Source organism: Salmo salar, chromosome 13 (assembly GCF_965601325.2).
Source record: "Salmo salar chromosome 13, fSalSal1, whole genome shotgun sequence".
NCBI lineage: Eukaryota > Metazoa > Chordata > Actinopteri > Salmoniformes > Salmonidae > Salmo > Salmo salar.
In genome coordinates, this window is record NC_138303.1 from 28,364,744 (window position 1) to 28,387,399 (window position 22,656).

Here is a 22,656-nt window from a genome sequence, read left to right on the forward strand (position 1 = left end):
ATGAAACAACTATCAGACTGGAGGGGTGTGAAGAAACCATTCCTTTATTGGTGTGAAGTCCCAGTCAGGATGAGGGGCTAAAAACAGTGCTCTACACCAGACCCATGTCCACTCACACACGTGGGGTACAGGGTGTGTCGCATCAAAATGTGAGAGAATCAGACAATTTTTTTTCTCAAAAAAACATTCACCTCACTCAGACTACAGCAGTACTCATGACTTTCTCTGGGATGGTGTCGATTGTGGGGGAGTGGGGTACTGAACTTACAAGGGGCCAACTCAATGGGTCAAGGGTCAAAACCACATCAATGACAGTTAACAGAAATACCATATTTGCTTTTTTAGAATCCTTTGATTCATACTTCTTATTCTCGGAGAGCGGGTGTTGCCAGAAGTGCTCTCGGGTTGACGGTTCCATGACAATGGCATGTTGCAGTGGCGTTGGTAGTGGTCTACTTGGCGTTGGCGGAGCTGCTGAGCATCTTGCGGACAGCCTGTGCAATGGCGTCACGGTCGATGCCAAAGATCTTGAGGAGCTCGGTGGGTTTGCCGCTGCGGGGGACGTGGGCCACGGCCATACGGTGCACGTTGAAGCCGGTCTCATTCACCACGGCAGAACACACCGCCTCCCCCAGGCCACCTAAAGAATTACAACCACATGTCAGTCAATCACATTTATATAGCCTTTTTACAACTAAATAAAACCTGAAATGCAAGAGTGCAGAGTTCTATTTTCTGGGACTTAGTATTTGTGCAGAAGTTTGTCCTAAGACTCCATATGTCACATCCGCTCTCCTCCTCTAACTCCTTTGAGCCTGTCTTGCTGAGCTGTCTTTGTTTGTGCAGTTCAGCCCCACTGTGCTGTACAGAGTGTACAGTAGCTGGCCAGTCAGTCCGATCTATACATCGTCTTTGTCTTCCACCCCACTGACACTGTAACACTGTCACCTCCACAGCCCACTGAGTCTTGATCCTCCCTGACAGGCCTGCCACCACCTTCTCATTGACTGACCATCAGGCCGGCGGTGGCGAAGGGGGGGCGGGTGCGAGAGAGGGCATTCCCCCATTCTACTTTAGTAGCCATCTGCACAATGGGGGTCCTTGAAGACTGGGCCTCTCCATATAGCCCCCTCTAAGCCCCCTATCACAGCCTCCCCCCTTCCTCTCCCCCACACACCGTCTTCCCACCCCCTATGGCTTTGAGTGGACGCCCAGCCCCCCCACGTCGCCCGTGCATGCACACCTGTCATAATGCACTATTCATGCTCATGTGTAGACAGGGAATGGGGGTGGGGGTTGGAGGTTGTCAGGGCATGGCTTCTGCTGGTTGGAGGTTAGTTAATGTTAAGATGCTGACTGTGGCACGGCTGTGCTTATTCTTTTCTTTGTTTAGTTCCGTCAACAGACAGTATAAATACCAAGGGACAAATAAGGCAACTGTGCCAAAATAAACACCCACACATTTTTGGACTTGCTGTTATCTAGGTCAGTGAAAGCCCAATGGCCAGAGCAGAGCTGAAAGTAAAAAACATTGAGGGTTGATTGTCTCTTCTCTTCCTGCACATGCTCAAATACTGCAGTCTTGACACTTGGCAATTTCAGAGAACTAATTAGTCCGCAGGCTTAGAGATTTAAGAACTGATACAAATCACATGAATGTCTCGCAACTGCATAACTATCTAAAACTGCATACCTCAACTGCATACCCTAAACTCATACCTCATATATTGTATTCCACTGGAATAAGATAACCTGAGTTCAGAAAGCAGACTGCGTGTGCAGAGTACCCACCCTCATAGTAGTGGTCCTCTACTGTGACTATGCGGCCCCTGGTGGCCTTGGCGTGCTCGATGATGGTCTTGGAGTCCAGAGGCTTGATGGTGAAAGGATCAATCACTCGAATGTTGATCCTCTCTGAGAGAGAAACAGAGCATGTTATACAATACTCGTAGTACAAATTTATTCAGTTCGAACTATGGTGTTTCATCTATTCAGCCAACACCAGATAAACAGAAATGAATCAACAGACTTCTACAGTGCTAGAGACAGACACAAGAAGTACTCTAACTCTGTTGTTGGGGTGCACATGCTTATTAATAGAGTGCCACCATCAGCCACCACTCTTGGCATTTAACCCCAGATCATAATGAATGGTCCAATGTCTTAGTGGGACAAGTCTCACAACAAAGTCTCAGTATGAGTGTGCATGTGTGTGTGCATGCGTGTGTTATTCGGATGACGTTACAACAAAGTCACAGTATGAGTGTGCATGTGTGTGCGTGCATTACTCGGAGGACGTTGATGCCCATCAGTCCCTGGGTGACGAGCACATTCTTTGCAGCCAACGTAGAATATAGAATATTGAGTTCCAGTGAAGGATCTATGTAATGACTGTTCTGTACCTTTCTTTAGCATTTCAGCAGCTGCCAGTGCCTCATGTAGGGTCACGCCTGCGCCGATCACTGTCACATAATCATCGTTGGTCTTGTACACAACCTGACGGACATGGGATGGAGGTTTCTATGATCTAGGCATATTTCTATTTCAAATGATTTAGCAAGCATGTTAGTACTATAAGAAAGTGATATACTGTAAGACTTTCATTAGTCATTGTGTATAGTACATCTCATATATCATTGTCTCCATACCTTTGCCTGTCCCACATGGAAGTCTTCGTTGCTGTTGTAAAGAACGGTGTTCTCTGGGCGACTGGTTCTGATGAAACACACACCCTGAAACAGAGATGAAACATGTCATTCAGCCTCTGGACTTTCATTACCTTGTCATTTATCAGACAGGTTTATTAAACAGCGACTCAGCCATACTCAGCAGCTGTGTGAACCAAAGATATTGTAAAGTGAGCACATAGCATGAGGCAGATGTGATAGAGAGGGTTCTGGGTGCAGGTTAGTATTTTTTGTCACAAATATTGTTCTGGAGGCAGCTCTGCAGAGTGGTTACTAGCTGGCACAGCCACAAAGTCACAGCTACAGGACTGTTTTGCTAGTACAGACTGGAATATGTTCCGGGATTCATGCGATAGTGTTGAGGAGTACACAACATCAGTCACCGGCTTCATTAATAAGTGCATCGGCGACGTCGTCCCCACAGTGACCTACGTACAGTACAAATCCCAACCAGAAGCCATGGATTACAGGAAACATCTGCACTGAGCTAAAAGCTACAGCTGCCGCTTTCAAGGAGCGGGACACTAATCCGGATGCTTATAAGAAATCCTGATAAACCCTCTGACAAATCATCAAACAGGCAAAGCGTCAATACAGGACTAAGATTGAATCCTACTACACCAGCTCTGATGCTCGTAGGATGGGGAAGGGCTTGCAAACTTCCCAAATTATAAATGGAAACCCCGGCAAGCTAAATGCCTTCTCTGCTAGCTTCTGTGCAAGCAACACGAAACCATGCATGAGAGCACCAGCTGTTCTGGAAGACTGTGTGATCATAACTGTATGTAGCCGATGTGAGTAAGACCATTAAGCAGGTTTGGAGGGCCAGACAGTGTTCTTAGTCAGCTGTGTTCTTAGTCCCCTTCTGCACTCCCTTCTGCACTCCCTGTTCACCCCTGTCTGCACATCTCCGACACCATCATTAAGTTTGCAAATGACAAAACGGTGGTAGGCCTGATCACCGACGACGATGACACAGCCTATAGGGAGGAGGTCAGAGACTTGGCAGTGTGGTGCCAGGACAACAACAACCTCTCTTTCAACATGAGCAAGACAAATGAGCTGATCGTGAACTATAGGAAAAGGAGGGCTGAGCACACCCCCATTCACATTGACAGGGCTGTAGTGGAGCGGGTAGAGAGCTTCAAGTTCCTTGGTGTCCACATCATTAAGGAACTATTATGATCCAAACACACCAACACAGTTGTGAAGAGGGTACGACAACACCTATTGCCCCTCAAAAAGTTATACAGCTGCACCATCGAGAGCATCCTGACTGGTTGTGTCACCGCTTGGTATGGCAACTGCTTGGCATCCGACTGCAAGATGCTATAGAGGGTAGTACGTACGGCCCAGTACATCACTGGGGCCAAGCTTCCTGCCACCCAGGACCTCTATACCAGGCCCTAACAATTTTCACACACACACACTCTCGCTGCTGCTACTCTCTGTTTATTATCTATGCATAGTCACTTTACCCCTATCTACATGTACATATTACCTCAATTACCTCGACTAACCCCTACCCCTGCACATTGACCCGGTACCGGTACTCCTGGTATATAGCCTCGTTATTGTTATTTTAATGTGTTACTATATTTCCTTAATTTTTTTTAGCAAGTTTTTCTTACTTACTTTTTCAAAAACTCTGCATTGTTGGTTAAGGGCTCATAATTAAGTATTTGTATTCAACACGTGACAAATAAAATTGGAATTGATCAAATCAGATTTTAAATTAAACCATAACCACACTGCTAACTCTGTCTAACCCTAACCTTAAATTAAGACCAAAATGCACATATTTGTTTTCATTAATTTTTACAATATAGCAATTTACAATATAACTACAATATGGTTTAGGTTTTGCTGCCGGCCTATCTAAGAGGAAATCACTCAGTTCTGTCTCCAGGACAAAACTCATGACAATAAATGTCAACCTGTGTGCTGGGTACCTTTGTGTTGGCAGCCAGCTCCACAGCTTTCTCAGTGGAGACACCGTCGCTAGGGTAGAAAACAGTTGCCGTGGGAATGGCTCTGAACATGGCAATATCTTCAAGGCCCATCTGAGAAGGTCCATCCTCTCCTAGAACACACACACATGCACACGTAGACACACAAACACGCATGCAAGTCACAAACAATAGCATTTGGGGTGTATGGGGCGGCTAAAAGTAAAAGCTACAGGACTGGCATGCGTTCAGTGGGGCGAGTCGACGTGGGCATGCAATGTACCTGAGGAACCAAAAGGAAACCTGGCCGCCCTGCCACCACCACTTCCATGACACAGAGAGAGAGAGGGGGAGGGAGGAAACGAGTGCTGGCCGGAGCCACACTGATACAGTAGTAGATGGACGGAAGATGTGAAGAAACAAAATCAAAATTCAGGATTCAGGAAATAATACAGGATTACAAGACATGAGGCCAACTACAAGGAAACGATTCAACCCACTACAAGAGTGTTACAAAAATTTGCAATCGAAACCAACTGAAGACAAAGACCTTCCTCGACTAAACAGTGTTATGGGAAGCACTGTGTTAACACTGTGTGACAGTGAGACAAGTCTTCTGCAGTGGGCTGAATCGGTCCAAGAGGAACAAGCGCTGAGAGCTAAGTCAGGTTAGGATCACAGTGAGGAAGTCACGGGTCACTACACAGACAGGTCACCAGGGGTGGGGGGGTGGTCAAAGGTCAGTGGGCAGACTGACCGATGGACACGCCACAGTGGGAGCCACACAGATTGATGTTGCTCTCGGAGATGGCAGCCATGCGGAGCTGGTCGTAGGCACGTGTGAAGAAGGTGGCGAATGTGCTGGCGAACACCACGTTACGATCCCGCGTGGCGCAGCCCACCGCAATGCTCACCTGACAGAAGAGGAGAGAGAGGTTAGGTAAAGGAGAGTAAAAGCCTGAGTAACTTGTGTTCTCAAATTCTGGCCAAAGTGTCTCACATTCCTTAGACACAAAAGAAGGGAGCCATCATCTTTCAATTCATATGGGAGAAATATGATGTTTGAGCCATTTCATTTCCTGTTAGCCCTGAGAAAGCCCTTTCCCCTGTTCCCCATGAGGCCCAGCTAAGGGGATGGGGCCTGTGTGAGTAGTTTAAAACAATCATTGTCAGTGAGAGTTTTTACTCAATAAAATACATTAGAGCATCATTGTTGCATCATTGTTGTCACTGACAAACAAGATACTTGAAAGCCAACAGAGCATTAAATGCTCCAATCCCTTAACAATATCCATATCTGATGTGACAGCATGACTTGGGTAATTAATTCATCTAAATAACATTAGAACTATATTTGACTCCTCCATTGTCTGTGTGGGAGTCACAATGAGTCACAGGCCACAATACGGCTTCATTAAACCTACTAATGATGCCTCAAAGAACTTCTACTGGAATCCTGCAGAGACACTACTAATGATGAGGAGGTCAGGGCCCATATCCACAAAGCGTCTCAGAGTAGATGCTGATCTAGGATCTGTCCAATCTTATTCATTATGATCTAAAAGGCCAAAATGATCTTAAATCAGCACTCCTACTCTGAGACACTTTGTGGATACGGTACCTGGTCTCTTAGGCAACCAGGCAGGAGGAGTAGAAGGATTCATGCCCTAGAAGTGAGGGGGTAACACTGTGTGTGTCCGAGGTGAATCATTTAGATATGAGGGTGGAAAGAAGCAGAAAAAGACGCTTTAGACTATAGTGATGGATAAAGTGGAATTGCGTGTTTGTCATTCTACAGTCGTTCAAATACAAAGACGAAGGCCTACAGTATGAATGGTTTGGATGGAACTTTGGTCATTTTGGGTTGACGTCACATAGTGCTATCAACAACAGCTTATAATTGTTTTGTTTTTAAACTTTTTTTGAAGATTTTGTGATCAGTACACTTTTGTTCACCCTACTAGACCTAGACTCAGGTCAGATATGTGCCACTGGGTGTCAGCTGAGCTCACCATGTTCTGCTCAGCGATGTAGCACTCAACGTAGCGTTCGGGGTGCTCGTTCTTAAAGAGCTCAGAGAAGGTTGAGTTCTTGGTGTCTCCATCCAGAGCCACCACATGCTCGTTGTAGCGGCCCAGCTTAGCAAGAGCCATGCCATAGGCCTTCCGCGTGGCAATCTGCAGCCAAACACAACCAATGGGTTAGTTCATTAAAAACACAGTTCAATATAGCAGCCCACCACCATTCATGCCATCTGTCTTGGTCATGAGCAAGTCAATATACATTTTCCGTGTCTTGTTCTAGGGCTTAAAGCATCTCTCTCAAACGCTCTTGTTCTTTCTGTCAAGTACACACATGCACGGGCGCACACACACCTTCTCTCCGAGTTTGTAGTTGGGTGCATTGGGCATGCGGACGTTGCGCAGGCTGACTGGCGGTGAGTCCTCGGTGGGCGTAGCGGGGTACAGGCGCTTGGTGGTGTTCATGATGCGCGCCTGGATGTCCTTCATCACCCCCTCAGCCATCTCCTTGGGCAGGGGCTTCCCATGCCAGCCCATCTTGTCCTCTGCAGCTACAACACACACAGAGAACATGATGAAATACAGACAGAGACACACACAGACAGACATTTATCAGAGATGGCACACTACCTCACGCATAGCAAATACGCCTTTAGTATGTCAGCAATGAAAAAATTGGAGGAAATCTGCTTTTGTTTTATATCTATTTGACATGATATCAGTATCAAAATGTCATAAGTTACATACTGCTCAACACTCCTCTCTCTCATCACAAAGCCTTACACGTGTGGCCATCAAAGACCATTCTACAGGTCAGGGTTCCACTTCAAAAGCCATATGCTTATGACAATAGGCAGACAAAGGCCAGTGATCTGAGTATATACTACACATTCTGAGTGATTACTAGGCTGCTGCAGCAGACACTCTAAAGCACTGCCTAGATTACCACAGGTTTAGGTGCCCTTCATAGAAAAGACAGGAGGGCTGAGTTGGGTCTATTAGACTTTACCCATTTTAAGGGACAGGCACAGACTAAACCTTTGTGATTTTAGGATTAGTGTGGTCTGGTAGTAGGTATTCATGACAAAGCAGTTCCCGAGCACTACAGATATGTTTGAATGTGAAGGGTAGAAGGGAGTCTGTCAGTATCACAATGAAGCTGTGCAGCTACATTTGTGTATGCATGAAAGGCGCTGCTGCTGGCATAGTATTAGGGCTTGGTTAGTCTCTGGGTGTACCTGTCTGTACTAGTGTATCAGTACATGTACATATAGAGGAGCATGGGATTGGGTACCTGTAGAAATGTGTGTGTGTTTCTGTAGGTACCTGAGATTCCCTTGCCCTTGATGGTTTTGGCAATGATGGCGGTGGGCTGGTGACGGGGTTGGCTCAGAACCTTGGTCAGCTCCTCTACACTGTGCCCGTCCACAATGATGGCATTCCACCTACACACACACACACACACTTAATTTACTGGTGCCAGTACCTGGTGGGAGTAATTTACACGCTCAGGCCCACTATCATGGTCTCTAGTCCACACATTTTCTAGGCTTTCTCCCAGTACCCACCCAAAAGCCTCGCAGCGTTTCTGGTACTTATCCACATGGTGCTGCAGGGGAGCTGGGTCACTCTGACCCAGACGGTTGATGTCCAGGATGGCCACTAGGTTGTCCAGCTGGTAGTAAGAGGCGAAGGACATGGCCTCCCACACAGAGCCCTCAGACATCTCCCCATCACCCAGCAGGCAGTACACATTGTAGCTACAGAAGGACAAACAGACAGAGGGAAAAACAGACAGACAGACAGACAGACAGACAGACAGACAGACAGACAGACAGACAGACAGACAGACAGACAGACAGACAGACAGACAGACAGACAGACAGACAGACAGACAGACAGACAGACAGACAGACAGACAGACAGACAGACAGACAGACAGACAGACAGGGGCAATTAGAGGCTTGCAACATCACAGCTGCCAAGCTTTCATAAAAAGTAATAAACAAGTAAAGTTATGACTAATATAAATGACTAATCTACAACTTTCAATTCATTGCCACTTGATTGCCACCTAATGGCTAACGTGATGATACGCAACACAACAGAGCAGAACAATAATCTCTCCCTCACAATTGCCTCCCCTCGCAGAATAACATTTTCCACACAACCCCCTCCCTTCATCTTCAAAATGAGCCTCCCTCCCCGCACAGAGCGAACAGGAACCGTTGGCCCCACCCTTGGCTCGGAGCTCCAATCATCCTGCATGGTAACAGGGTCTGACAGCTTTCCACTCAAATAGACACATTGTCATTAAAGCGAGAAGATAGACTGAGACATGGCACATTATGGCACGCATTCCGAGCCAGACCGCCCGGGGGAAAAAAGCATTCCAGAGCCCAGAGAGGGATCCACAAAACACCTGGTCCAGATCCCACTTAACATCCCTCTCCCGGTTATTCTCGCCGCAGCACCTCTCACTACACAAAGACAGACTTCCCTGCACCAACACACTGTTTAAACCTCTGAGCTGCAATTCAATTTGAATCAAATCAACACAATCTAATTGGCTACATGATGTTATATGATACAATATTAGTGTGTTGACTGACTGCTTGCTATAACATGAGTTGATGATAATGGTGATTATATAGCTCATTAATTAGACGGTAATGAAGGGAAAAAGTAAAAATGTAAATATGAATGGATAAATGACTGTTCTATTGTTGTGGAGGAATGACACTGTTTAAAGTGCTATTTATTAAGTCAAAAGTTGTGATGGAGGAGGGGATCTGAGGTAACCCTTCAAATGTGCATATCAGTGAGTGTGTGTGTGGCTTAAAACAACACACACTGGGGAACGTATCCTACACATTCTGAGGGATTACTGGGCTGCTGCAGGTCTAAAACACTGGCCGGATAAGGCCGGGGTTTGGGTGCCCCTCGCAACATGTGCCAGGATAACCATGCAGTTTAACCTATAATTTAAGCTTCGATTTAAAACAGGTACATAATTGAGATGAACCAATATTCATTCATTCCCTCTCTCCTCTCGCCAGGTAAGAATATTATAGAGGTGAGAAGAGAACACATCATACTGACACCTCACACTGAGCCCTCAGGCTGGTCTGGCTTACATAGAACCAATGAAAGGGAAATGTCTTAAAAAACGCCCTCCTGAACCTGCGCCAAATTGTTTTAAGTTCTTCCTTTATTTTTTTTTAGCTAAAGCATGGATAATCATATTGAAACTCTCCATTTACTAAATCAAATAAACAGTGAATTAAACAGGGTACTGTAAGCGTGAGGCTTTAAAGCTGTAATGATGTGGCATTTTCACTGGCTAATCCTCCTGCTAAGTGTATCTGACATTCACTCATTTGACTGATAGAACAGTTTCTTTATCTGGGACCCTGGCAAATGCATGTAGGGCTGTGGATTTTGGGGTCACAGACTGTAATAGGAAGATTGCTTTAATTAAAGCAGTCATACATACAGACAAGTCACGGTTGGGGCTGGATGCTACAGTAGCTCACTTTGACAAGCTGTTCTGAGCACTGGAGCACACGCACTCACTAATTACTCATTCCCAGAGAGAGAAACACTCAATTCAATTCAATTCAATTCAATTCAAGGAGCTTTATTGGCATGGGAAACATATGTTAACATTGCCAAAGCAAGTGAAGTAGATAATATACAAAAGTGAAATAAACAATAAAAATGAACAGTAAACAACAGAAGTTCCAAAAGAATAAAGACATTACAAATGTCATATTATGTATATATACAGTGTTGTAAAGATGTGCAAATGGTTAAAGTACAAAAGGGAAAATAAATAAACATAAATATGGGTTGTATTTACAATGATGTTTGTTCTTCACTGGTTGCCCTTTTCTTGTGGCAACAGGTCACAAAATCGGGGTTGTTTTCAAATTCGTTGTGGATCTGTGTAATCTCTAATATGGCCATACATTTGGCAGGAGGTTAGGAAGTGCAGGTCAGTTTCCACCTCATTTTGTGGGTAGTGTGCACATAGCCTGTCTTCTCTTGAGAGCCAGGTCTGCCCACGGTGGCCTTTCTCAATAGCAAGGCTATGCTCAATGAGTCTGTACATAGTCAAAGCTGTCCTTAAGTGTGGGTCAGTTAAAGTGGTCAGGTATTCTGCCACTGTGAACTCTCTGTTTAGGGCTAAATAGCATTCTAGTTTGCTCTGTTCTTTTGTTCATTCTTTCCAATGTGTCAAGTAATTATATTTTTGTTTTCTCATGATTTTGTTGGGTCTAATTGTGTTGCTGTCCTGGGGCTCTGTGGGGTCTGTTTGTGTTTGTGAACAGAGCCCCAGGACCAGCTTGCTTAGGAGATTCTTCTCCAGGTTAATCTCTCTGTAGGTGATGGCTTTGTTATGGAAGGTTTGGGAATTGCTTCCTTTTAGGTGGTTGTAGAATTTAATGTCTCTTTTCTGGATTTTGATAATTAGTGGGTATCGGCCGAATTCTGCTCTGCATGCATTATTTGGTGTTTTACATTGTACACGGAGGACATTTTTGCAGAGTCTCTATTTGGTGTTTGTCCCATTTTGTGAATTCTTGGTTGGTGAGCGGACCCTAGACCTCACAACCATAAAGGGCAATGGGTTCTATAACTGATTCAAGTATTTTTTTCCAGATCCTAATTGGTATGTCGAATTTTATGTTCCTTTTGATGGCATAGAAAGGCCCTCCTTGCCTTGTCTCTCAGATCACTCATAGCTTTGTGGAAGTTACCTGTGGCGCTGATGTTAAGGCCAAAGTATGTATAGTTTTTTTTGTGTGCTCTAGGGCAATGGTGTCTGGAATTTGTATTTGTGGTTCTGGCGACTGGATCTTTTTTGGAACACCATTATTTTGGGGATCGGGGGCAGTATTGAGACACACGCTCAAGGTCCTAAACGACATCATAAGCGCCATCGATAAGAGACATTACTGTGCAGCCATATTCATCGACCTGGCCAAGGCTTTCGACTCTGTCAATCACCACATTCTTATTGGCAGACTCGACAGCCTTGGTTTCTCAACTACTTCTCTGATAGAGTTCAGTGTGTCAAATCGGAGGGCCTGTTGTCCGGACCTCTGGCAGTCTCTATGGGTGTGCCACAGGGTTCAATTCTCGGGCCGACTCTCTTCTCTGTATACATCAATGATGTTGCTCTTGCTGCTGGTGATTCTCTAATCCACTCTACGCAGACGACACCATTCTGCATACTTCTGGCCCCTCTTTGGACACTGTGTTAACTAACCTCCAGACGAGCTTCAATGCCATACAACTCTCCTGAGCTCTATCTGAGAAGTAGTTGGTGAACCAGGCGAGGCAGTCATTTGATAAGGCAAGGCTATTGAGTTTGCCGATGAGAATGCAGTGATTGACAGTCGAAAGCCTTGGCCAGGTCGATGAAGATGGCTGCTCAGTTCTGTCTTTTATCGATGGCGGTTATGATATCGTTTAGAACCTTAAGCGTGACTGAGGTGCACCCATGACCAGCCCAGAAACCAGATTGCAGAGTGGAGAAGGTACAGTGGGATTCTAAATGGTCTGTGATCATTTGGGTCTAGAGTGTCTCCCCCTTTGAAGAGGGGTATGACCGCGGCAGCTTTCCAAACTTTGGGTATCTCACACGATATGAAAGAGAGGTTGAATAGGCTAGTAATAGGGGTTGCAACAATTTAGGTGGATAATTTTAGAAATAGGGTCCAGATTGTCTAGCCCAGCTGATTTGTAGGATCCAGATTTTGCAGTTCTTTCAGAACATCAGCTCTCTGGATTTGGATGAAGAAGAAGTGGGGGGTGCTGAGATGCTGGCCAGGGTAGGGGTAGCCAGGTGGAAACATGGCCAGCCGTGGAAAAATGCTTATTGAAATGAGCGATTATCATAGATTTATCGGTGGTGACAGTGTTTCATATCCTCAGTGCAGTGGGCAGCTGGAAAGAGGTGCTCTTATTCTCCATGGACTTTACAGTGCCCAAAACCTTTTGGAATTAGTGCTGCAGGAAGCAAATTTCTGTTTGAAAAAGCTATCCTTAGCTTTTCTAACTGACTGAGTATTACGCTCTCAGAACGTTTACAGTCAGTCCACTGACACCCCTATCAGATCACAGCAAAAGCACACTCTACTTGAACAGAGCTATTCTCAATCATGATGCATCAAAGCCAAAGGAACTGAATAATATTAAGAAATGCTATAGATGGAAGGAAAGTAGTATGGAAATCTACCAAAAAAGAATTAAGCAACAACAAATTCAATCCCTTCTAGACAACTTCCTGGACAAAACATTTCACTGTAATAGTGAAGGTGTAAACTTGGCAATAGAAAACCTAAACAGTATATTTGACCTCTCAGCTTCCCAATCAAATCTAAAAATGACAAACAGAAAACCGAAGAAAATTAACAACAATGACAAATGGTTTTATGAAGCAACCACCATTGTAAATACAACTGATATTTATGTTTATCTATTTTCCCTTTTGTACTTTAACTACTTGCACATCGTTACAACACTCTATATAAACCGAATAGGACATTTGAAATGTCTTTATTCTTTTGGAACTTCTGTGAGTGTAATGTTTACTGTTCATTTTGATTGTTTATTTCACTTGCTTTGTAAACGTGTTTCCCATGCCAATAAAGCCCCTTAAATTGAATTGATATTGAATTGAGAGAGAGAGAGAGAGAGAGAGAGAGGGATATGGTGAGAGACTGAGCGAGCGTGAGAGAGAGAGAGAGAGAGAGAGAGAGAGAGAGAGAGAGAGAGAGAGAGAGAGAGAGAGAGAGAGTGAGTGCGAGGGAGAGAGCAGAAGGGAGCCAAAGAGAGCGAGCGGGAGAAAGAGCGAGCGGGAGAGAGAGAGCGGGAGAGAGAGAGCGGGAGAGAGAGAGCGGGAGGGAGGGAGAGAGCAGGAGGGAGAGAGCGGGAGGGAGAGAGAGAGCAGGAGGGAGAGAGCAGGAGGGAGAGAGCGGGAGGGAGGGAGAGAGCAGGAGGGAGAGAGCAGGAGGGAGAGAGCGGGAGAGAGAGAGCGGGAGGGAGGGAGAGAGCAGGAGGGAGAGAGCAGGAGGGAGAGAGCGGGAGAGAGAGAGCGGGAGGGAGGGAGAGAGCAGAAGGGAGAGAGCGGGAGGGAGAGAGCGGGAGAGAGTGAGTGCTAGGGAGAGAGCGGGAGAGCGTGAGTGCGAGGGAGAGAGTGGGAGAGAGAATGCGAGGGAGAGAGTGGGAGAGAGTGAGTGCGAGGGAGAGAGTGAGTGTGAGGGAGAGAGTGGGAGAGAGAATGCGAGGGAGAGAGCGGGAGAGAGTGAGTGCGAGGGAGAGAGTGAGTGTGAGGGAGAGAGTGGGAGAGAGTGAGTGCGAGGGAGAGAGTGAGTGTGAGGGAGAGAGTGGGAGAGAGTGAGTGCGAGGGAGAGAGTGAGTGTGAGGGAGAGAGTGGGAGAGAGTGAGTGCGAGGGAGAGAGTGAGTGTGAGGGAGAGAGTGGGAGAGAGTGAGTGCGAGGGAGAGAGTGAGTGTGAGGGAGAGAGTGGGAGAGAGTGAGTGCGAGGGAGAGAGTGAGTGTGAGGGAGAGAGTGGGAGAGAGTGAGTGCGAGGGAGAGAGTGAGTGTGAGGGAGAGAGTGGGAGAGAGTGAGTGCGAGGGAGAGAGCGGGAGAGAGTGAGTGTGAGGGAGCGAGTGGGAGAGAGTGAGTGTGAGGGAGAGAGTGGGAGAGAGTGAGTGTGAGGGAGAGAGTGGGAGAGAGTGAGTGCGAGGGAGAGAGAGCAGGAGAGAGCGAGCGGGAGAGAGAGCGAGCGGGCGAGAGCAGGCGAGAGCAGGCGAGAGCGTGCGAGTGAGAGAGAGTGCAAGGAAGAGAGAGTGCAAAAGAGAGAGGGAGAGAGCAAGGGGAAGTAGTGAGAGAAAAGAAGAGGTGAGGTTAAGAGCAAGAGAGGGAGAAGATGGCGGCTCTCTCGCAGCCCTGATTATTAGAGCAGAAAAATTGACTGAACACAAAATGCAGAGAAGGCGCAACCAACCCATCACACGTATACATTATACGTCAGACTGCTCTGTTATACGGACCAAAAATGAAACCAGAGAATAGCAACAACAAAAATCACAGTATCTCTAACAAACCATTTTAAAGTATTTCCCTAACCCCAAAGTACAGCCCAGCTATTCTACTGTTATAGATTTGTATATTTATTCAGATATGAAGGTGAATCTGCTTGTCATATGCAGACTGCCATAGACAGCATTCCAGGCTCCATTGTTTGCCAGTGTTGCCACGTGGCCGTTCTAGAACAGACCTCGTTTCTCACAACAAAGACGCTGGCTTCCAAACCATATTCAGTGATGAAACAGCCAGCCAGCCTGTCTCCACGACACTACATACAAGATCAGCTATGGCTGTCAGCCTGCATCTACTCTCCTGACAGGAGGTGAAACGTCAGATCTACTTACTGTTTGCAGTGTGCACCATCAGTATAAATGTGTGTATTGTGTACATGCAAGCTTTGTCTATGAATGGGTCTCTTTATGCCTATGTGTTGGAAAGTATCACTGTGTATGTTCATAGTAGGTGTGTCTGATTTGTCTAATTGCACATATTTCCTTGTGCATATTCCCCTTTGTATATTCCCAATGCATGTCATTATTTGTGTTTTTGTGTTGGTCGATCTGCCTGTGTTCTGGTTTAGCCAGACAGCGTATGATCACACAACTAAAGTATGAACTTAGAAGGGTGATAAGCATCTAACGGAGTCATGTGCTAAACTCCATATTATGTACCGAGGTGTGTGCGTGTGTGTGCGCGCGTGCGTGTGTGTGTGTGTGTGTGTGTGAGAGAATGGTATTTCACCTGGCCTTGTCAAAGTATTTCCCAGTGTAGGCCATCCCACAGGCAGCACCCAGACCCTGTCCAAGAGAGCCGGTGGCCACATCCACAAACTGCTGCTTCTGTTAACACACGTAAACATACACAAATGTTAAGACACTACACAAACACGTCGCAGTACACACAACATGCATAAACATGCATTACACCATCAAACACACATTACACAAACTCATTAAACATTACACAAATGATGCAGTTAAACATTGCACAGACATTTATTTGCGAACAAAGATGAACTACTCAGTCATAACACACCCACATTCAGTCTCCGGCACGCACATGACCATCACCATCACATGCACCGAATACAGCTGGTGTAGACTATCCCGTGAAATGCTAAAAAATAAAATAGTAACACAAGAGGAATACAATTAAATCCACAAGAATGGAGCTACACTATATACAGGGAGTACCAGTACCAGATCAATGTGGAGCTATATACAGGGAGTACCAGTACCAGATCAATGTGGAGCTATATACAGGGAGTACCAGTACCAGATCAATGTGGAGCTATATACAGGGAGTACCAGTACCAGATCAATGTGGAGCTATATACAGGGAGTACCAGTACCAGATCAATGTGGAGCTATATACAGGGAGTACCAGTACCAGATCAATGTGGAGCTATATACAGGGAGTATCAGTACCAGATCAATGTGGAGCTATATACAGGGAGTACCAGTACCAGATCAATGTGGAGCTATATACAGGGAGTACCCGTACCAGATCAATGTGGAGCTATATACAGGGAGTACCAGTACCAGATCAATGTGGAGCTATATACAGGGAGTACCAGTACCAGATCAATGTGGAGCTATATACAGGGAGTACCGGTACCAGATCAATGTGGAGCTATATACAGGGAGTACCAGTACCAGATCAATGTGGAGCTATATACAGGGAGTACCAGTACCAGATCAATGTGGAGCTATATACAGGGAGTACCAGTACCAGATCAATGTGGAGCTATATACAGGGAGTACCAGTACCAGATCAATGTGGAGCTATATACAGGGAATACCAGTACCAGATCAATGTGGAGCTATATACAGGGAGTACCAGTACCAGATCAATGTGGAGCTATATACAGGGAATACCAGTACCAGATCAATGTGGAGCTATATACAGGGAGTACCAGTACCAGATCAATGTGGAGCTATATACAGGGAGTACCAGTACCAGATCAATGTGGAGCTATATACAAGGAGTACCAGTACCAGATCAATGTGGAGCTATATACAGGCAGTACCAGTACCAGATCAATGTGGAGCTATATACAGGGAGTACCAGTACCAGATCAATGTGGAGCTATATACAAGGAGTACCAGTACCAGATCAATGTGGAGCTATATACAGGGAGTACCAGATCAATGTGGAGCTATATACAGGGAGTACCAATACCAGATCAATGTGGAGCTATATACAGGGAGTACCAGTACCAGATCAATGTGGAGCTATATACAGGGAGTACCGGTACCAGATCAATGTGGAGCTATATACAGGGAGTACCAGTACCAGATCAATGTGGAGCTATATACAGGGAGTACCAGTACCAGATCAATGTGGAGCTATATACAGGGAGTACCAGTACCAGATCAATGTGGAGCTATATACAAGGAGTACCAGTACCAGATCAATGTGTAGAGGTGGAAGGTATTTGAGGTAGATACTTTTCACAAAACACACACACACACACTTCCTCTCAAACACACTTCCTAAACATACACATTAATTCAGTGCTCATGGTAACTGCTCAACAGGGCAAATCAATGTGTAAGTATTAGGTGAATAGGCACTGAATCTTAGTTGAGGGAATCAGTGGGCTACTTGTGTGTGTGAACAGAGCATGGCATTACAGTGAAATTACTGTACATTCAGACACAGGGCCTGGGACCGCCTGTCTCTGTCACACAAACACATCTTTGTGACATACAGTCTACACCACAGTACATAGTGGGTGTTGTGTGCTCGGACTTCCTCTCTCCAACAAGGGAATACCAGTGCCCTGAAAAAGGGACATGTCTGGCTTTGGAAATGAGGACAAATTTGACCCTGTTAGTTGTAGTTCATAAGAGACCACAGGTAGCAAGCGGTAGTGGATGAACGGGTTGGTGAGGAACAAAGGGCTAAAGATAAACCAGGCTTGTGGAAGAGTGACACTCTGGGTTAATGGAGTTAAGAGGTTATTTGTGGACCAAACAGGGTTGTGTCTTGTGGATTGATAGGCCACTTCCTATTCCTGTTCTTACCGGAACAGGATGTCCCTCCAGGATGGAGTCGACCTTACGGAGGTTGAGCAGCTCGCTGTCCTTCAGGTAGCCTGCCTCAGCCCACACTGCATACAACACCGGGGCCGCATGACCCTGGAGGAGAGAAAGAGCGAGAGGGACACAGTTAGAGAGAGAGAACGGTCTCACAGATACAAGTCACTCTTAGACTTCATTGAGAAGTAGAAAGAGACTTTGTTACCATCACACACAGACATGACCACATTCAGACAGAACACACACAACGAGGCTAGCTAATGCAAGCACACTTCAATCATTTACTACAACCACCTTTCATAGCAGAGCTGTTATTCCCTATGTTACACTCTCACATACAATATCACACTTTGTGCCTGGACCACTTTCAGTTCTGGGATTGGGAACATCCCAAAGGTTCTTCCTTCCATACCTCCAAATGAATTCAACTCCAGTAGTCTCAATAGGATTACGTTCACGCCTCCTGGTCTGTCTCCTAAAGCAGTGGTTCCCAAACTGTGGAACTCAGTCAGGCTTTGAATTTACTCTTGAAAGTTGTAATAATATAATGCACAAGGTGCAATTTCAAAATTGGTTAGTGCAACAGTAATATTCCTCGTCAAGTCAATCATAGAGAGCTATTTATAACTTGTCAGAAATGTCCAGTTGACCATCTAGCTCAGCTAACGTTGATGCGGGATATTCCCCAATGATGAAAGGGGGGCATGAGGGGGGCATGAGTGAAAAGGTTTTGGAAGCGTGGTACTAAAGGATCCCAGGTCCCAGATTACAGGCTTACTCTACATTGGGCCTTTAAGAACTCTAATCATATGGCTGGCTCTTCCCAGCACAGACTGGCCAATGCAATCTGACTGGTTAAAATCCTATGAATATACAACTGTCCATCCATTCATCAGGTTGTTTTTTGAAAATGGGATTAGTTTGATACAATGCCCTAGTGCTTGCTAAGGGCCCTAACCCCTCTCTCAATCTACTGAACGATCTGGCCTTAATGGCCATGTACTCTTATAATCTCCAGTCGACACAGCCAGAAGAGGACTGGTCACCCCTCAGAGCCTGGTTCCTCTAGGATTCTTCCTAAATTCCAGCCTTTCTAAGGAGTTTTTCCTAGCCACTGTGCTTCTCCGTCACTTGCTCTCTGGGGTTTTAGACTGGGTTTCTGTATAATCACTTTGTGACAACTGCTGACGTAAAAAGAGCTTTTGATTGATTGACTGACAAACTTGATTAAACTGTATCTGAGGCCAATGAGGCCATTAGGGAAGAGGCAGGGCTGCTACAGTAGGTCTGACCTTAGAGGTGAACATGGATTTGGCTGACAGGACTGATTAAGGCAGGGGAATGAGACTGGTATGTCTAGACCCCTCAAACTCAACTTCGGACCTCAAAGCCAGTTCCACTGCATTTTTAAATTGTTCCCCTCTAATCAGGGACTGATTTAGACGTGGGACACCAGGTGTGTACAATTCATTATCAGGTAGAACAGAAAAACAGCAGGCTCCGGATCCCGTAGGGTAAGAGTTGAATACCTCTGGTCTCTAGACCATAGAAATAGAATCCCCATTCAAGTCAATAATAATTCTATTTCTAGACAGGGTTAGAGTGGTACCTTGGAGAGGACGAAGCGGTCATTGTTGATGTTGCGGGGGTCCTCAGGGCGGTACTTCATGGTGTTGAAGAAGAGCACAGACATGATCTCTGCCACACTGCAGCATGATGTGGGGTGTCTGGAAGGCAGAAGACAGGACAGGGAGTCAGACCAGGGCTCTGACTGACACATACACACACCATGCGCTCAGGACACTGCAGTGTAGAGCAAGAAAGTATAAACACACACACTCACCATAAATGACCTACAATCAGTTTACTATAGACTATTTCATTGCCCTCCCATATATTCAGTACACACACACAGACACACACACACACACACACACACACACACACACACACACACACACACACACACACACACACACACACACACACAAAGTACTGAACAGACACTGTCCTGTGATGTCATTATAGGAAACAAATCCATCTTGAATGGAACTTGATCATCCAGACCTGAACGCTGATATTCACTCTTCATTTAGTGCAGGGGCTAGCCTATATTAGTCTGTCTGCCAACTGTAACCTTAATGTTGTGATAAAGCTTTAACACTCAATGCATGTGAAACGTGTTATTTTCCCTCTTTTGCCTTTGACTTCCCATTAGTGAATTAATTCACAACAATCAATCTGCTGTCTGTTAGATAAGGCAGACCCTCTTCCATACTTCAGTCAAGGTTAGACAGTTCCTCAAGCAATGAGCTGGAGGACAGCATTGTGATCATTCCATTGCACTTTAAAGTTGTATTATAGCAGACCACAAATACACTCCTTTCTCCTTTATTGCCAAAACTCCATGCTTGAGGTTAAATGCAAAATACAACAATATTTAAACCGTTTTTTTAAAGAATCTATAACATATGAGATTCCAAACAGAGCATGCCTGTTGTAATATGTCACAATAACACAGGTGCCTGGTACCCACCAGAAACGGAAACGTTTTAAATCAACCTGAAACGGAAAGGTGGTCAAAAAAGACACAAAAAATAAACGAAATGTTGATTGGATGAAATAAACAATGAACAGATGAAAGAATGAACACATAAAAAGGTATAGTTTAATTGTGCCTTGGACTTATTTGTTGAGGTGGAAGTATACATATTTATTAAAAGTATCCTCAGACATTGTGGTTATTATGCGTCAATAGCATATTTTATTTGAGCTGTTAACTATACTGTAATAAAAAAAGAAATAAGAAAAACAACTGAATTAATCTCTCAAAATATAAAGAACATTTATTCTACCCCTATACCAAGGACAAGCCTGAAAAATATGAATTGAAAGGGGAGCGCATTGGCCGGGGAGTGATTGTCCTGGTCGAGGTAGCCTGACGTTTCGCTCTGCGAAGAGGATGGGCACTGGAGGCTGAATTTACTCAGGAGCACCAGGAACGAGCGCGGTCTCTTTAGTTGCGGCGGACGCGGATCCATTCCACATACTCAAAAGCCCACGTCGCCACCACGCGTAACGACCCATTCTTTACTGAATCATAATGAATGGGTTTGCTCTCAAAAAATGCATTAAAAAATAAATGGGCATTAAGATACTGTACAATCGAAATAATGCACCTGATTCGAGTAGCCTAGTCTATTTGAACGTAAGAGGCTACGACATTATTAACAAAAGTTCACAATGTTATCTCTGCATATTTTATCTATGTGGTATCTGCATGGTTGACATCCCACATTTAAGACATGTCAGTGATTAATGTCAAATGGTTGGCATTGAAAGGGTAGAATTAAGAATAGTAGTAGCCTGTTCTGGAACAATGCGTAATATGCGCATAAAATGGGCATACAATGTCCGAGCCATGGCTATTACGCATGTAAACCCATCACATAGCCTGCACGGATGGACAACTCATATTACAACTGTATTTTTCTTTTGAATTTAAAGCATTAAAGCATTGAAGCATGGCGCTTACCCGCTGCCTGCAGCAGTTGTAGCCTTTATAGAGTTGATCCTGAGCCGGTTGGCGACGTTCCGAAGTGCCTGCAGAGTCTGCTGGTCGGGTTTGTGATAGTCCTCCATCTGTGCGCAATTCTGTCAAAAATACACTTAAAAAATTAAATACTGTACGAACAATATCAGGGTCAAGACTAGGAAATATGTGCGGGGGATAGAGTCAGAGAGAATGACAGAGAGAGGGGCGTGTTAGTAAACCTATGATTGAATATGGCTAATCTAGAGCAAAAAGATTGACAGCACACGGGCTCAACGAACACAGAGAGGGAGAGGGAGGGTGCGTATGTAGCACTGCGAAGTATGCTACATCCCAAACAGTTACGCATGGACGAAATGGGGAGGTGGAGTTGCCAAGGCCAAGTGGATTGGACTTTAACTGCCACGCCCCCGTCGCCACTACGCGTCACAGGCCTCTCCACACTGTCGCTCCTACCGCAGGGCCAGGGGACAGCAGCGGGCCGGCCATGTTGAGATGTAGAAGGCTACTCTCTGCTAGTGCTGTCAAAGACCAGGGGAAAGTGGATGATTGCATACAGGTCTACTGTAGGTAATTACCTATAATATGGTCTCCATTGGTAGAGTATTAGTCAGAAATATTTTGTTGTTGTTGGGGAAACAGCCAACTTCCTACAACTCTACACATTTTGACCAGGGGCAAAGAGAAACATTTTATAATCTCATGCTATTCTAAACATTTTGCCATGAGGCTGAGAGAAAATGTTCCAGATTTAAAGCTCATTTCCTGTAATTGTATACATATTGCCATGCGGCAGAGAGAAAATTGTGCAATTTTATAGCTAACCTCGTGCTATTCTACACATTTAGCAATGAGGGAGAGATAAAAATGTGCACTTTTAATGCTAATTTCCTGCTATTCTACACATTTTGCCATTCTATTTTTATGACATGTTTGATGCCATCTGGGGAGAAGTTTTTTTTTTTCCAGGGCTGTGTGGTATATAAAGTCCATTAGGTCTATTCTATCATGGGATTGTAGTTAAATAATTAAAAAACTGCAGTGCTGAGGCTGTTAAGGATGGATAGGGGAGGGTTCACAAATTACACTGTACTAATCTAAAATAATTATAATCTATGCTCCCAAAGCATTGACCTGACTCATTCAAATACTCTACACTGCACAACTGCACCAGCCATAACCAAAATCTGCCAACTGGCACCCCGGATGTCCATGCTCACTCTCTTCAGTCTTTTTGCTATGCGAAATGGGGAAAAACCTGTGAACAAAAGTGGCACCATGTGCTGATTGAAAATGTG

General features: G+C 45.1%; 1 protein-coding gene across 1 annotated transcript; it reads right to left on the minus strand.

Annotated features, from left to right (window-relative positions):
* Positions 1–23: 23 nt before the first annotated feature.
* LOC106566687 (transketolase) lies at positions 24–21,706 on the minus strand. The gene is made up of 14 exons (XM_014134967.3): positions 21,341–21,706; positions 19,415–19,532; positions 17,791–17,904; positions 15,503–15,600; positions 8,226–8,417; positions 7,984–8,102; positions 7,012–7,208; positions 6,649–6,813; positions 5,394–5,550; positions 4,640–4,770; positions 2,649–2,732; positions 2,403–2,496; positions 1,792–1,914; positions 24–640 (listed from the first exon to the last, which is right to left on the minus strand). Exons 1-14 carry the CDS (start codon positions 21,445–21,447, stop codon positions 453–455), a joined length of 1,887 nt encoding a protein of 628 aa, XP_013990442.1. The 5' UTR covers positions 21,448–21,706; the 3' UTR covers positions 24–452.
* Between the last annotated feature and the right edge of the window lie 950 nt (positions 21,707–22,656).

Bases quoted from the DNA above. Each gene is read 5' to 3' on its own strand.
- LOC106566687 (XM_014134967.3), bottom strand. From the start codon at position 21,447: ATGGAGGACTATCACAAACCCGACCAGCAGACTCTGCAGGCACTTCGG. The intron at 8,418-15,502 runs GTGAAATACCAT...GTCCTTCTGTAG, and splicing joins AAATACTTTGACAAGGCCAG to CTACAATGTGTACTGCCTGC. The intron at 6,814-7,011 runs GTGTGTGTGCGC...GTTTGGCTGCAG, and splicing joins ACTACAAACTCGGAGAGAAG to ATTGCCACGCGGAAGGCCTA.